We start from the raw sequence: 15,997 nt of genomic DNA on the forward strand, positions 1-15,997 counted from the left end.
TTCTTCATAGTGATATTATGATATGATTATGGCATAATTATGATGCATTTTGTACAAAATGAGCATAGAAGGGGTTATTGGAAAAGTTATGATTTGCTGAATATGATTATCTTATTTGTATACATGTATCATTTTTGTATCTGAAGTTATGAATACACCGCTACCTCGATATAATGCGACCCGATATAACACGAATTCGGATAGAACGCGGTAAAGCAGTGCTCCAGGGGGGCTGGGCTGCGCACTCTGGTGGATCAAAGCAAGTTCGATATAACGCGGTTTCACCTATAACGCGGTAAGACTTTTTGGCTCCCGAGGACAGCATTATATCGGGGTAGAGGTGTATTGACTATGTATCTGTATTTCAAATGTAGTTACACCTGGGCGACACCCACTAGGCAAGATGCTTCTGATCTAGATAGCGGACTGTGAAGGGCCTATTCAAGGAAGTGGGCCATTAGGGAAAACAATAGGCATTAGGAGAAGCTTATCCCTCACCTGGTGAGCCTTCCTGAGAATGCTCCAGACAACCTGTAATGACTGACATGACTCAGCAAGATATGCAAGAGCATGTGACCAGGCCACTCCGTCTGGGAACCAAGTTTTTTGTTTGGTTTGTTTTGTTTGGGGGGGGGGGGGAAGGCTCCCGCCATATGCTAAAGCTATGCAAGGCAGGAAGCGACATTATCTGTTGTTCTTCACTCCCCACACAAGAAAACGCCTCAAAACACCTAAGTAACAAAGACTGAACTGGGGGAAGTGCTGGACTCAGGCTAAAGGGATTTTTAGCCTATGTATGAAAACCTGGGGATCCCAAGCTGCAAAGCAAGTGCAGCTTCTGCCTTGAGAATCTGCAAGCCTGCTTGTATCATCAGTCAGGGTGAGAGATTGTCAATTCAAATCCTATCTTTCTAGTATGTTAAGCTTAGTTTGCGTTTTTGTTTATTTACTAGGTAATCTGCTTTGATCTGTTTGCTATCACTTAAATTCTATCTTTTTGTAGTTAATGAACTTATTTTATGTTTTAATCTAAACCAGTAAGTTTGGAGTGAAGTGCTTGGAAATCTTAGCTCAAGGGGCAGGAGCTGTTGCATTTCCTCTCCACATTAAGGGGAGGCGAACTGCATAATAAATTCATACTGGTCGGGGTTTTGACCATAGCCTGCATGTAACTGCAGCTGGGTGTGCCCCTACCTGTGTGAATGCTAGTGGAAGTGTAGGGCCGGGAGCGGGTCTGTAGCTTGTCACAGCAGCACAGTGAGAGAGGGAGCCCAGGCTCAGTGGTACCCCAGTTCCAGGTGGCACCCCAGGGGGAACCCATCACACCTGCTACTTATCCATTTTGTACCTTCTCTTTCTTTCTGCCTCCTCCTTTCTTCCTACTTGTGGACATCCTCCCCGTCCTTTCTATCTTCTGATACTCAGTTGAGTAACCCACAAAATAGCTACAATGGAACAGAAGTTAATGGGAAGGAGTTTTATCAGGTTGGACAGTTTTACAGAGGGTATTTTCTAACAGCAACCAGGGGTCCTCTGTCCAGCACTCTCCATTTACAATATGAGAAGGGGTTAAGAAGAAAGTTAAATAAAAAGAAAGAGTTTGGAAAAAGTTGAGATATTATAATGGAACATAACTGACTTTAACGCGACAGACACTGAGCTTTTGCTTATCTACATGACATCCCCAGCATGTGAAACAAGTTGTATGTTTGCACTGAATTCGTATTTATTCAGTTTCCAAAAATAAAAAGAAGAAAGCCAAGTTGTTATAGCACACTGTCAAAAAGAACTCTTTCCAGGTTTCAAATTAATGGCTACAAAATTTTTGATCCTTTAATCTTCCTCCTTTTAAGGCACTAGAAAGTCTCATTTGATTTTTAGCTGCAATATGCTTGTAAGGGTTCTGCTCATAAGTTTTTCTCCCCAATGAGAGTGCTATGTATATGTGTTAAAAGATAATCTTAAACAGGGTCAAGTTCTTTAATTATGATTTTACAGCAGCTCACATATCAAATATAAGGCTAATGAGCAGAGAATTACTTTTGGTGGAGACAATTTAGACTATCCCATTAGAAGCTAAAAGGAGAAACACAAATCTAAAGGGATATGTCCCTCCCAGAACTATTGTGAGAGAGAGAGAGAGAGAGAGAGCGCGCGCGCATTTTCTATTAAATTTTTCTTTACAAGAAATAGCCAATACTCTAATTCACAACGTAAAGTTCCAGGACCAACAAACTTTTATCCAGCTAGCTATTTCAGTCACACACACTATGAATTTATATTTATGTTTCAGGGCCAGATTGCACCCCAGATTGTACACCATGTGAACCAGTAAGAAGAAAGTGCCCCTTACCACCTTGAGTGGCCTGTCTGTTCCAACCCTCACAGTACAGGAGTGAAGCAGGCTCCGAAGAGCAGCTGTATCTACTCTCTAAACCCCCACACATGCTTGTCCCCCACAGGGCCCAAGCAGCAGAGCTGTGCCAGCATGTCAGTAGATGTTTGCTAAACTGGATATAGGGCTTATTCTGCTCCTGGAGCTGCAAGGAAACCTGGAAGTAGGCTTTGATTCGCAAGCCAATCTCTGTTGCACTGCCACTGGAGGAGCCTACATCATCATACTGTCCCTTGTTCTGGATACTTTGTTAATTCATGATCAAGCCTCAAAATCAGAGCTAAAGAAGAATATTAAAATTCATTTTCAGAAAGGGTAACTCATCTTTTGCTGTAATCTGTCAAGAAGATAAGAAAAGGAGCTCACTTACAAAATCATTTAAATTTCAATATCTTAAAAATATTAACTTCAAGTAAACCAGAACTTTACAATGAAAATGCATTAAAAGCTTTCTGGATATTTTCCCAGGCTGCCCATTTTACTGAAATAAAATGACTTTTGCAAGACTGAGATTTCCAGACATTCTCTATGCCAGAAGACCAAGAATAAGTTAGAGACAGACAGTTAATTTGTACTACAGGATTCAAACAAGGTCTTAGGACCTGGGTTGATATTTTGATACAACCCACAGCCACACGCTGCCGTCTGTGGAATAGAAGTTAATGGGAAGGAGTTTTATCAGGTTGGATAGTTTTACAGAGGGTATTTTCTAACAGCAACCAGGGGTCCTCTGTCCAGCACTCTCCATTTACAATATGAGAAGGGGTTAAGAAGAAAGTTAAATAAAAAGAAAGAGTTTGGAAAAAGTTGAGATATTATAATGCATATGTTTGATAACACTTACGATCAAGTCCATTGATGTATCTCATTGTAATTTCACAGTGCCCCCAAACTGCACTGACTACAGGGTAAAGTTTTTTCCCTTTCAGTCCTCGGAAGGCCACTCCAAGATACTGTCCATCTACAATGAAGCTAAGCGTTCCTTCATCCATATCCAAAACTACCAATAAGGAGTCTGGGAGTACAAAAGACTCATCTGGTTCCAAAAAAACAGGATACGTCACCCCAGGCTGGTTTTTACAATTGTGATAAAGTTTGTTACGTCCCAGATCCCAGCCCCATGATTCACTATTGCTACCAACCAATGATGTATATCCTACAGAATGTAATGGAGCTTCTGCTGTTGATACACCCACCACAGCATGTGTTCCTCGTTGCCTAGTGGGCCAGTGAATTTGCCAGACATGTAGGCCTCTTGTGTAGCCAACTTTGCCCCGGATGCAATCTGTGCTTTGGGCAACTGGGTGCCTATGAAAAGTTAGTTTGTCATCTTCCTTTACAAATATATTTAAAGATCGATCTTCATTGTTCCAAGCATGTTTATACTGGACCTCCAGTTGGGAAGGGGGCATATCCAGCAGCATGTCCAGTCGAGCAGGCTTGCAAAAATCCGGTCCCCTCAGCTCTCGTTTAACAGGTCTATAGGGGGGCTCCCTCACATCCACAGACTTTATGCTCCCTGAGATTTTCTGGCCCATTTCTTGGCTGCAGATTCAGAAAGGAGAAAGAAAGGTTGACTTTGGCCCAATGTTACCTCATGAAAGCACTTGCACGCTGAGCCAGGGACTCGACAAGCAGACTGGATTTATTTCTCCCGTTTGGAGCCCTTTAGCAGCAATGGTTTCAGAGAAAACACACTCCTGAAAGAAAACCGAGAATTTTCAGTTAATTAAAGAAAGCCAGTTTATCCTCTCAAACATTTTTGAAAACTTCTTCTGATTCCAGCTAGGTTATTTTAAACAACAAGTACTAACATTTCTCTGCTTTTTGTTCTCTGTCCTGCAGTACTAACCAGACTGCCAGCAGGATATTCTGAGCCCACCAGCATACAGAATACAGACAGTAATTTCCTCCAATTCATAATAGGATACAGACATTCTCCACCTTCTGCCCTTCCACCCATTTAGTCTAGCCAGGGCCATAGTGTCTTGTACAAGGCATATATTATTCCCCAGCAATAGGCATTAACATTATATTCAGCTGTATAATGATTTTTATTTACTCTTTTCGTTTCATTTTCTCACAACTAGGTCCTATGTCAGAGCCCCCTTTTCTTTCTAACTGTTCCTGTCTTTATATGCCCTTATAATCCAAGGCTTTATCTTGTAACAGCAACAAACAGTGCTAATAACAAACAGCTGTGAAACTTGACTGCTTACCTTTAACATACCCTGCCCCTTAAATAAAAAGAGCATGAAACTGTCAAGCTTTATTTTCACTGAGTTTGGCGGGAGAAGAAAGAGGGAAGGAGAATAGGAGGATATAAATGCAGTAATGGAGTTCTCCAAGCTATTGAAACTACAGCATTACAATTTCAGCTCTTTGCCAGCCACCCCCAATGGGGATATCTGGCTCAGAATGCAAGCTCTTGTGCTATGTGTGTGGTAGTGTGTGGAACCCACATGTTGCACACTGCAGCATTTCATTATTTTTAGCACAAATAAAGGATGAGAAGCACTGGGAAGTACACATGGATTTTAGTATTCTATGCACAGGACAGGGTAACTGAGCTGGAAGAGCGCAAATATATTTAGAAGAGGGTGTTGAGGTTAATGGACATTCTCAGTAGCTGTTTCTAAAGCTGTATAGGAATGTTTCATTGTAGGCAAGACGACTGCCAGGTCACACCACTCTGGAAACATGAGCCCATAAGAATACAAAGATGAGAAGGTTTATAAATATAGGAGTGGAAGGCAGCCAATTAATTGACTAATTGATGCAGTGCCAAGAGATGTGTCTACTGTGAGGGCTGAGTCCCAAAGAGCTGTACCACTTTGTATACAGACTTGAGATTTCTGTTTTACCAACAGCTGTGGACCAGTCAACCAATAACCTAACGACTGGAATATTGTGGAGATCCTGAGAGTTGGTGTTTGCTGACAGAAGGAGGGAAGGAAACTGATTTTCTCCCTTTTCTAGCAGATGAAAATGGAACCAGTGTAATTTCTGTTGCTGCTGGTTCTGAACGGGGGCCAACAGAAGTTTTTGTTTTTTTTAAATCCAGTTATTTCCCTCACTTATTGGAGCAGTCAATCTGTAACATTCCCGATAGCAGAAATATTTCACTTACAAGTGTATTTTCAAAGATATACCAAACCACTTCCTACAGCACCTAAGCGCTCATTGCTGTGCTGCCACTCATCTGTAAACTTTCTGTAATTAGTGAATAAAATAAAGAACTCTTGTGGCTAATGAAAATATGCTGGGAAAAGCTTCCTTTCTTTTTTCTTGTATGGAGCTCTGTATTTTTCAGTGAATGCAATAAAGACTGACACCATACTCAAAATGTCAACTCCATTGCTAGAAAGCTTACTCGCGGAGCCAAAGGAAACCAAAAAATGACCACAAAGATTTGTGGAATCTGCAAATACTGAAGTGCAAGACCATAAAGAGGAGTTGGGAAAATTAAAAACTACCTTTCCAGACAGCAGGCCAAATTCAGATACATGCACACTTCAACTTTTATGTGAATTGAGCATGCTTGAGAGAGGGCAGAAGTTGGGCCAGTGAGAACGTTTTTATACTTCAATATGTACTAATGGACTCGAGGGAGATAAAATATTGACAGTAAAAATATGGAATATTAGTATTAAAGAGCAAATATTATCGGTTAAGTGTTTTCCTGGGAGGTCTGTTAAGCGGACCAATTCTGCTTAGGTTGTTTATAAAATGTGCCTTGTTACAAGAACTTAAAAGATGTATACAATCTGAAATAAGGAGGAGAATATCAAAAGACATAAAGGGCAGTCAGTAGTCCCATTGACTTTTCTATGGGAGATGGGCACCTAACTCCCAGATTTGAAAGTCTCCCCCACAAAACAGGACTATTGTAATTTTTCTGTGGGTATGATGAGAGGGGGGAATTTCTCACCAGTGCAGTGCATATACCATGCTGCTGCTTGCACTCCCCAAAGCAAAGGGCCAGGGTTTTACCTGCTAGTGCTAGCAATGGAAACCCCAGAGGTGACGTACCTGGGTAGACCATGGCCATACCTCCCTCCCAATGCACCAAGAATTATATCATACCAATATCAAGCATCGTTATACCAGCATCACTACCTATACTAGAAATTGTAAAAATTTACCTGTTTCAGTTTCAAACCGATATAATTAAAGGGGTACAATTATTATGTAATGCAAGTTTATATTTACTTAGTTTTGTGCAAAACTAACAAGAGTAACATTGGGCTAAAACAATGGTTTTTGTAACCTCATACTGATACCAAATAATTTGATCTTACCCTGTCACATTTTACCATTTGGTTAAAAAGGACACAGGATTGAACCATTTTACAGTCTTACTGTTACTGATGCTCCAAAGATTGTGAAGGGAACTAACTTAGTGGTTCTGCTCAAATTCATCCTTCCGGCAATTCCCTACTCTCACCAGACTTAACATGTCACCTCTGCTCTGTTTCACAACTCTGCATACCTACAAAGTCATTCCCTTTGTTACTACTGCGAGGCAGCCCAAGTCACAAGGCCAACTGAAGGCATGTTTGTTTAATTAAATACCACTGGACTGGAGCAGTTGAATGAAAAATTAAAGACTTAAAAAATATGCCATTACATTTTTCTAGTATAAGTGATTAAATGTAGGTTTTTCACCTTTTAGTGTGATGCAATCTCACATCCTTTCTCAGAGACAATCCGCACTGTAATTTTTCTATTACACAGATATTTTGAAGTTACTGCAGCATGTGTAGGTTCCACTGCACCATTTTTACATAGCTCTTGTACAGTACTAGCAATGGATCACACTGCTTCATAATTTATAGGCACATAATCTTACATTCTGGATCAGTTTGCATTAAATATTACACATGTGAAAAAGGATGAATGCTTGATTTGCAACCTGAATAAAGTTCTCAAAATTTAGGAAATTTTATGAATTAAGATTGCCCTCCTCTAGAGGGTCCCAATTTCCATTTATGATGTTTCTCATCCCATTCTCAGTCTCCTTGCCTAGCAAGTAGTAGTCTCAATTCTCTGGACTCACTGTCTTAGTCTCCTTGCCAATCATTCCCAGTAGCCCTCAGTTCCTTGTCTCAGTCTCTTCTACCAGCCAGTCTTAGTTCTCCCCACCACCACCACCCAGCACTCCTAGGCACCAGGTCAGATCTGTTTTACTACCACCACCACCTCCCCCATCCCCCTCACTGTTTCCTAGTTTCCTTGCCTAGGCAGTCCCGTCTCCAACCCACTCCAGTTCCTAGTTCTAGCTTCCCCCTCACCACTGCTAGCCTCTTGCCCCAGTCTCCTCCAACCCCGCATCTAATTCTTTCCTCCTCTGCATTCAAATCAAACAGCTTCCTTCTCCATGATTCCAGGGCCCAACTGGCAGGGCACTGATCAGCCCAACTGGCAGGGCATTGATCACACAATTCTCCCTGCTCTCAATGTCAGTGATCAGCCCCAGTCTTCAAAAGCCTAGAGCAACAATTGCAAGGAAAGTCTTGGAAGGAAAGACCAATGCAGCTGGAATTTAGCTGCTAAAAACCTTAAGAGTCTCTAACGATCACGTACAACCTGTGGTTTTTGAAAGGCTTATACATTGACCACATTCGGATGGATTTTCACAGATATAGTAGAAGTCACATCCCTAACGTACAGATCACCTCCTGCTAAGTGTTGAGTCCCTGTTCCAAAGAACGGGGGTGCTAGAGCTTCTCAAAGAAAAGGTCACCAGATCTTTTAACATCTCTAGCCTTGCTCTTAAAAATGGCTGAAGCATTTTGGCTGAAATTTTCCAGAAAAATAGATGCTGAGGCAGTCACTCTGAATGGAATCTTTCATCCCAAATGGTTCAAGTTTGGCAAAATGATAAGCAGGGTCTTATAATGGGAGATAGCAGGCAAGCTTAGTAATAGAAGATGCTAGCAGACCTACTTAACGTATAGCTAGACTGCAATTATGTACCAGCTGAGATTGTTCAAATTCACTTCAGCAACGGCTCCTGCATAAAATTACCCTTTGGTCTGCCCCATAGTTTGAGAACTCCATAGGGGTTGTTGGGGAAACATGCCAATAGGGACTCTTGTTCTCCCTGCTCCCACTTGCAGATGAGAGAAGTGCTATTTATGGGAGTGCTCCTGAATTAGATCAAGTGGAAAATACAGAGCAAAAGAGGACCCAACAGTATAGTATTCCCTGAGTCCTCCTCTGTCCTCTCCATGTTCAAACTCGGCATCCCCAAATAGAGAATGGAAAAGTGGTTCTCCTTTTGTTTGTTATATTAATACCAAAAAAACAAAATCAAATATATCTCAGACCTTAGCTTTTATTAATGTTTTTCTCTAGTGTTGCTGTTCTGGATTATAGGAATTAAACAGTAGTAGAAACCCTTCAGCATTTTTCAGATATCTTAAATTTTATGGCCATCTCCACAGTTAAGGTTGAGTGTAGGCTTCCACTCTACAACCGTAGCTTTTGATAGCAGTAACTGATTTATAGGAAGCTTGAGCTGCTTTAAAAAAAAAATAGGACATGTGAAGAATTTTGGAGTGTAGAATTAGAGTGGTTTTTATGATGCTTAAATCAAAAATAACTGTTTTTCGCCCACACTCCAGCATCTCCCTGATTTTTCATCTCACGTGTTCTGAGCTCCTAATATCTTACAGACTGAGTGCAAGGAATCTCTCCTACAAAGGGCATTGTCTAGGGCAAAATTATATATAGGCATTTTGTCCCTATGGATGGAGTTATAGGGAGGAAGAAGGGATCAGGCTGGACAATTTGGTTTTGTTACTTATTTCATTGTCTCCAATTCTCTAATTATCTCTGTATAAAACCTGTACATCAGCTACTGTACTTGTACCATACTGTACTTACCTCCGTATGGCACCACCACACCTAGTCCTTCAATTGACCACATTCCTTATCTGTACCTAACCACTAAAACAGGTTTTTATATGTAAACTTGCATATTTACTGATCTATGCAAATATTAAAACAAACAAACAACAAAAAACTATCCATTTCTAAGTTTTAGTTTTTATTTTTATTTTGAATGCTTTTTCTGTTCATATTATGCTACTGCAGAAACCTCAGCAGATCAGAGAATTAGGAAATCTTGTCAAGGTATTGAGGTCTGAAAGCACAATATAAAGAAGACCTTGATTATATCCATCTAAAGTCATGATCTCTTTCATTTGCTATACTTCATTAAACTTCATCAACAGTTATTTTGCTGAGCACTTTTCTAAGTGCCAGTATCTGAAAAAATATTCTCTTCATGAAAACTTAAGCACAAGGGGGTGAGGGAGAGAAGGAACATGTAAGTACCGTAAGAACATGCTGTAACTTATGTTAATGTCACTACACTGTCACTTGCTTAGAAAAAAAGGAAGCCATGTGAGTTCAGAAGACTGATAAATAAAGTCACATCAGTGTGAATAATTGGAGTGTAAACTTCCCACAATGCCCTACCAGTGTTCTTTAGGAAGACCCCTCTAGGAGGAAGAGGATATTTCACTGTGTGTGCAGTCAGTGCTTGATCTCCAGGGAGGCGATCAACAAAAGTCACAAGCAGTTGCCAAGACCATTAAATCATTAAAAAGACATGCGAATGGCGACAGTTTTCAATGACTAATGACACATGCCAAGCTGCTGTATCCCATTACTCCTGTCCTGAACCTTTCCCCAAAAGCCTCCAATTACCGTGTCTAACTTGCATCACCACCGGATCACTCACTCCCACTATCTATTCACTTAACAATATTGATACTGGTCTAGGCTGTCTTAGACCATTACCCCATCTACATTTCTGAGTTTTACTTCAGGGAAATAAAATTAAATTATCTTGAGTTTAAAAATGTATATATTAATGTCTCCATAGATATCTTTATAAGCCACACACATGAGAGACACAAGCACTTCAGCAGTATTGAGCAGACACCCAAGATCAATATCTTTTTTTTTATTCTTTAGGGGTATGGGCTTGGAGGGCTGCACCCTATTCAATAAGTTAGAAAACGTGTAAGTATTTATTAACAACAGCTGCCATTCCTCTGACTGATTAAGAAATAACATTAGTGGGCTCCCAAAGGAGCCTCATTAAGTCCTTTTTAGTTGAAATAGCAAATAGAGGTGAAGACAAGGGTGAGAGAAATTTAACAGGAGTGGAGGAGTCTGCAGGTGTTCTTTTTGTAGCTGTGATGTAATTAATGATTAAGGCGAGTCCCACTGTAATTTTGCTACCTGGTCAGATATTTTTCAGCAGCTTCTCTCAACTACCTCTCCCATCCCACACAAATAAACAAAAAACCTACTGTTTTGTTTTGTAGAAATAAGAGTTACTGAGTTTTAGCTAGAAATTATGGTTATAGTCTACACTGAAGAAAAAACAAACCCTCCAACAGCAGCGAGTCTCAGAGCCCAAGTCTACAGACTCATGCTTGCGCTGCAAAGCTAAAAATAGCCATGTAGATGTTCCAGTTCAGGCTCTGAAGCCCATGGAAGGTGGTGGGCTCGATCTACAGCCTGAGCCAGAACGTCTACATGGCTATTTTTAGCACCATAGCATGAGCCCCACAAGTCGAAGTCTGTAGACCCAGCCTCTGAGACTTACTGCCACGGATTATATTTTGCAGCATAGACATGCCCTACATGGTCAAAGATTTAGACTAAACCCATCAATGTTCATGATTCTCCCCTCTCCTCTCCCCAAAAAAGTTTCTTCCAGCAATTTCTTCCAGCCTATTGCAATAAGTACGACAGATGTTATTTGGTACTATTTTTTGGCTCAGTATCAAACATACAGAGAAATGCACAGTAGGAAAGTGCAATTAGTATTTAGATGTGTTTTGCAACCCTTTTCTTTAGAATTTCTTCAATAGATAACCATCTAGTTCTAGTATGGAGAAAAACACTCCACCTCACTAGGAAACACCTGCGACACAAGCACTGTGGTGTTCTCAAGAGCAGTGTTGCAGTCCCCAGAAGAGGAGCATGCTGAAAAGGAAAGCAGAAGTTTATTATAATTAATGCTTGACTTCTACCCCAGCTGCTATGAATTCTTTGGATTTGAAGAAGATCCAAAATAGGGATGTAAGAGTTTAACCAGTTAACCGATAAACTTGATGCTTATCGGTTTCTGTTAACGGTTGAACTCTGCCCAGGGTCCCAGCTGCCAGCCCCATGTGCCTGGGGTCTCTCTGGGGCTCTGCTGCTGCCGCTGTGCCTGTAGCTTTGCTGCCGCCCACCCGGCATCCCGGCTGCTGCCCCGTTCTGGGGCTCTGCTGCCTCCCGGGCTGCCGGTCCTGCGGCCAGGGTCTGTCCCGGGCTGCTGGTATCTGGGGCGCACCAGGATGCCAGGTGGCAGTGGAGACCCCCAGGTGCAGGGGTGGCAGTGGGGCCAATGTAAGATGTGGGGCTGCTGCAGCACCTCCCTCACCCCTAGTTCCCCGGGTAAACATTTAACCATGTAACTGATAGAATTTTAATCGGTTACATGGTTACTATTTTTACACGTTCTTTACATCCCTAATCCAGAACTTGAAATTTCTGCATAAAAGTAGGTGGATGTCAAGAAAATTTGGACCCACACATTACACACCAAGGCTAGGAGAGTAATGGTGCTCAGTAAACACAACAGAATGATCAGACTAATAGACTCCCAGACTTACGAGCCTATTGTGGCAGCAAAAGCCATGATAAAACTGGCCTTGCCAACCTCTTAAGAATTCCCCCCACTACAAAGGAATCCTAGAATGGTTGACCAATGCCATAGCAGCTGCTGCATCGCCCCTTCCTGGCCACTGGTGCAGGGGACATGCCATGGGGCATCCCCATTCCACAGTGATCCCCATTCCGCAGCTGTCTGAAACTCTCTGCCTACTGCCCTCCAAAAGTCAATGCTGAATCAATGCTGCTCTAACTTAAGCTGAGGGTCCAGGCCAGAGTAGACAATGCCCAGGATCTGGGGGCTGTAAAGGTAGCTTATTATAGCAAAGCACATGCTGACCACATGGAGGAACTGGCTTCAGTAATTAATATTTCCAAGAGGTTTTAAGGTTTCTCTCTCCTGCTCCAAGATAAAAAGCCAGGTTAGATTTTCATTTATTCACATTTGATTAAAATTTACACTTCCCGTTAGACAGTATTTTTTTTCAATTTCTATTTATAATTAAAAAAAAAAACACCATACAAAAGCTCAGAGAGTCCAGCCAGAGTCAGACTACAAAGCAACTTTCAACACCGTCAGCTAGTAACACAAACAAAAACACATCCTCTCCTCTACCTCGCCTCAAAGTCTAGGAAAAAAGTTTGGACCACAAGCTTCATAATCTAAGGGCTAGTCTAAGCTACCATGCGACATCGGTGCAGCTGCGCCACCATAGTGCATCTGGTGAAGACACGCTATGCTGATGAGAGAGCGCTCTCCAGTCAGCATTACTCCACCTCAATGAGAGGCTGAAGCTATGGAAGGAGAGGGTCTCCCTCCAACTTAGAGCTGATGTGGACAGTGTTTAGGTCGATGTAACTTGTTTTGCTTGGGGGGTGGCTTTTTCATCCATAAGTTACATCGACTTCAGCTGTAGTGTAGACAAGCCCTTATACAGGAGTAGCAATGTGATGAGGATTCTTTATATAACATAATGCAGGGAAAAACCTTCAAAAGGGAAATGGGTTATGTAAAAACAGCCCCAAAGTAGGGCCATAAGTGCTGATGGCTGTCTTTCATATTAATTTTGAATGGGGATTAAAACGTCAGTAGGGGGAAGGGTAGGCAGGTCCCAGACATGAGTTGAAAGAAAAAGACTTTGGCTGGATTTAAAGACTTGGCTCTGTCCCTTGAGGACAGAGGAAAGAAACTATTATGGAACAGACGGACACTCAGACCCACAAAATATAGGGGTCTGAGGTAAGACAGAGTCCTAGGTCTGAGACTTGAGGGAAACCTTTTTTTGTATTTAAAATCCTTCTTTCTTGTTATGTTTTGTTCCTACTGTTCAGAATAACAATGCTTTGTTTTAAGGAGTCTGTTTTGGGTCACTGTATTCACCGCTGGTTGCAAGGTCCCAAAATGGGAGGGCGGGAAACCCACAGATACCACATTCAGTGAGACTTGCTGGGAAAGCAGAGTTGATGCTCAGGGTGCCATAGCCTGGGACTTGGTTTAAGAACAGGAGAATTGTAGGATTCCACCCCAGAAAAGTTAAGGGCTTGAGGCCTAACATCTACAGGGTTCACTCAAAAGCCACAGAAGGGGTCAGAGGGGCAGCTAGCATAGTAACCATGATAGCACTGTTTGAGGTGTACAGCGAACGGAAAATGTTCTCAGAGCACTAGAAAAGCTGACCAGCTTAATTTTGACCACAGACACTGTTTTTCCAATTATACTGATTTACTGCATATTTTGAACAATGTTTGGTCCATTTGCCAAACGGAGTAAATGGTAATATTAGTACTGTAATCCTTGGGACATTTTAAATTTCATTGTGCTGTAAATAAAATTTTATGCTGTTTATACACTCAGGGAAATGACCTTTAACAAGAGGGATGAATACTGTGGGAAAGATACTAACAGTCATGTCTTGCTCAATTCCTAAAGGAATGCAAGTCACAAAAACCCTAAGGATGTTCTTCCATAAAGGCTACATTCTTGTAGCATTACACAACAAGCTAACTCCTCAGAATTCAAGATAAACATGCTAACTTAAACTTGCCATTAAAATAGACTGTATACTTAGCTGCTCTGTATTAGGATAATATGAAATACAGTATGTGACACCAAATGTAGATTGTAGTTAAGTCATATGAAGAATTCAAAAGAGAATGTGAATAAGCTGTGAATACAGTGTTGTGTATATTTTTAAATACTTCCATCTACTGTATCTGGGAACTGTAGACATTAGTCTATTTATCTGTTTTTAAATCTTGTTTCTCTCTTCTGCTGACTTTTCAGGCCATTTCACATCTAGAACTCGAATGGGATTCTTCCGTCCTAAGTGCAGGACTCTGCACTTGTCCTTGTTGAACCTCATCAGGTTTCTTTTGGCCCAATCCTCTAATTTGTCTAGGTCCCTCTTTATCCGATCCCTACCCTCCAGCATATCTATCACGCCTCCCAGTTTAGTGTCATCTGCAAACTTCTTGAGAGTGCAGTCCACGCCATCCTCCAGATCATTAATAAAGATATTAAACAAAACCGGCCCCAGGACCGACCCTTGGGGCACTCCGCTTGAAACCGGCTGCCAACTAGATATGGAGCCATTGATTACTACCCGTTGAGCCCGACTGTCTAGTCAGCTTTCTATCCACCTTATAGTCCATTCATTCAGCCCATACTTCTTTAACTTGGTCGCAAGAATACTGTGGGAGACCGTATCAAAAGCTTTGCTGAAATCCAGGAATAACACGTCCAGTGCTTTCCCCTCATCCACAGACCCAGTTATCTCCTCATAGAAGGCAATTAGGTTAGTCAGGCATGACTTGCCCTTGATGAATCCATGCTGACTGTTCCTGATCACTTTCCTCTCCTCTAAGTGCTTCAGAATTGATTCCTTGAGGACCTGCTCCATGATTTTTCCAGGGACTGAGGGGAGGCTGACTGGCCTGTAGTTCCCCGGATCCTCCTTCTTCCCTTTTTTAAAGATGGGCACTACATTAACCTTTTTCCAGTCATCCGGGACCTCCCCCGATCGCTATGAGTTTTCAAAGATAATGGCCAATGGCTCTGCAATCACATCCGCCAACTCCTTTAGCACCCTCGGATGCAGCGCATCCGGCCCCAGGGACTTGTGCTCGTCCAGTTTTTCTAAATAGTCCCGAACCACTTCTTTCTCCACAGAGGGCTGGTCACCACCTCCCCATGCTGTGCTGCCCAGTTGTCACATTTTTTGTGGAAGACTGAAGTTGAAATTCATTTATACTTTTTTCCCCTACGCTATTCTCAAAACCATGTCCTGAAAAGAAAAGAAAAAAAAGTCCCTTTTGCTGCTATAGCATGGGAAAAACGTTAATTTTTACTTGCAATTTAACAACATTTTGTAACCAACACCAATTCAAAGTCCAGAATCGTTTTTTTCACTTTGTAGTTTCAGAAAGGCAGCAAAGAAGAATGTTGGCTTTTTCTGAAGTCCCAGATTACATTTTCCATACCCTTGGGCAACAAATAGTTTATTTCTCATCCTCCAAGCATCTCTCTAGTAAGTACTTTCCTTTCCCCTCTCTCTCCCTCATCAAAGTAACCACCTGAATTTTAAAATGTCAGGTTTACATTGAAATGAAGCTACAGAAAGCAAATGAATACATGAAAGGTTTAATACTAAACTTAAAATGATGTTTCCATCCCATACTAGTAACTTTTGCAGCGTATTTCCATTTTGGATTTCAATTGTAACTACTGATTTTTAGTGAAGATGGGTATCAAAAACACAAAAAATATTCTCATCTCTATAATTCAATGAGATTTTAAAGCTTCTCAATTTCTCTCTGGATATAGATACTCTTCGGTAGACTAACACTTCCTTAAGACTTCAGCTTTACTTTTCATGCTGTCGTATTTTCTTTTCACTAGACTTTTTCCCATTATGATTT

The 15,997-nt window shown here is 41.4% G+C and overlaps 1 protein-coding gene across 1 annotated transcript in view; it reads right to left on the reverse strand.

The window, feature by feature from the left end:
* SPSB4 (splA/ryanodine receptor domain and SOCS box containing 4) overlaps nucleotides 1–15,997 on the reverse strand; it is a 157,678-nt gene that overhangs the window by 103,748 nt on the left and 37,933 nt on the right. Inside the window, exon 2 of the mRNA XM_024202867.2 lies at nucleotides 3,240–4,095. Coding sequence (XP_024058635.1) covers nucleotides 3,240–3,933 — 694 coding nt within the window. The 5' untranslated portion in view covers nucleotides 3,934–4,095. The remainder of the gene's footprint in view (nucleotides 1–3,239; nucleotides 4,096–15,997) is intronic.

Source organism: Terrapene carolina, unplaced genomic scaffold, assembly GCF_002925995.2.
Source record: "Terrapene carolina triunguis isolate 2854851 unplaced genomic scaffold, T_m_triunguis-2.0 Scaffold88, whole genome shotgun sequence".
In the NCBI taxonomy this organism is placed as follows: domain Eukaryota; kingdom Metazoa; phylum Chordata; order Testudines; family Emydidae; genus Terrapene; species Terrapene triunguis.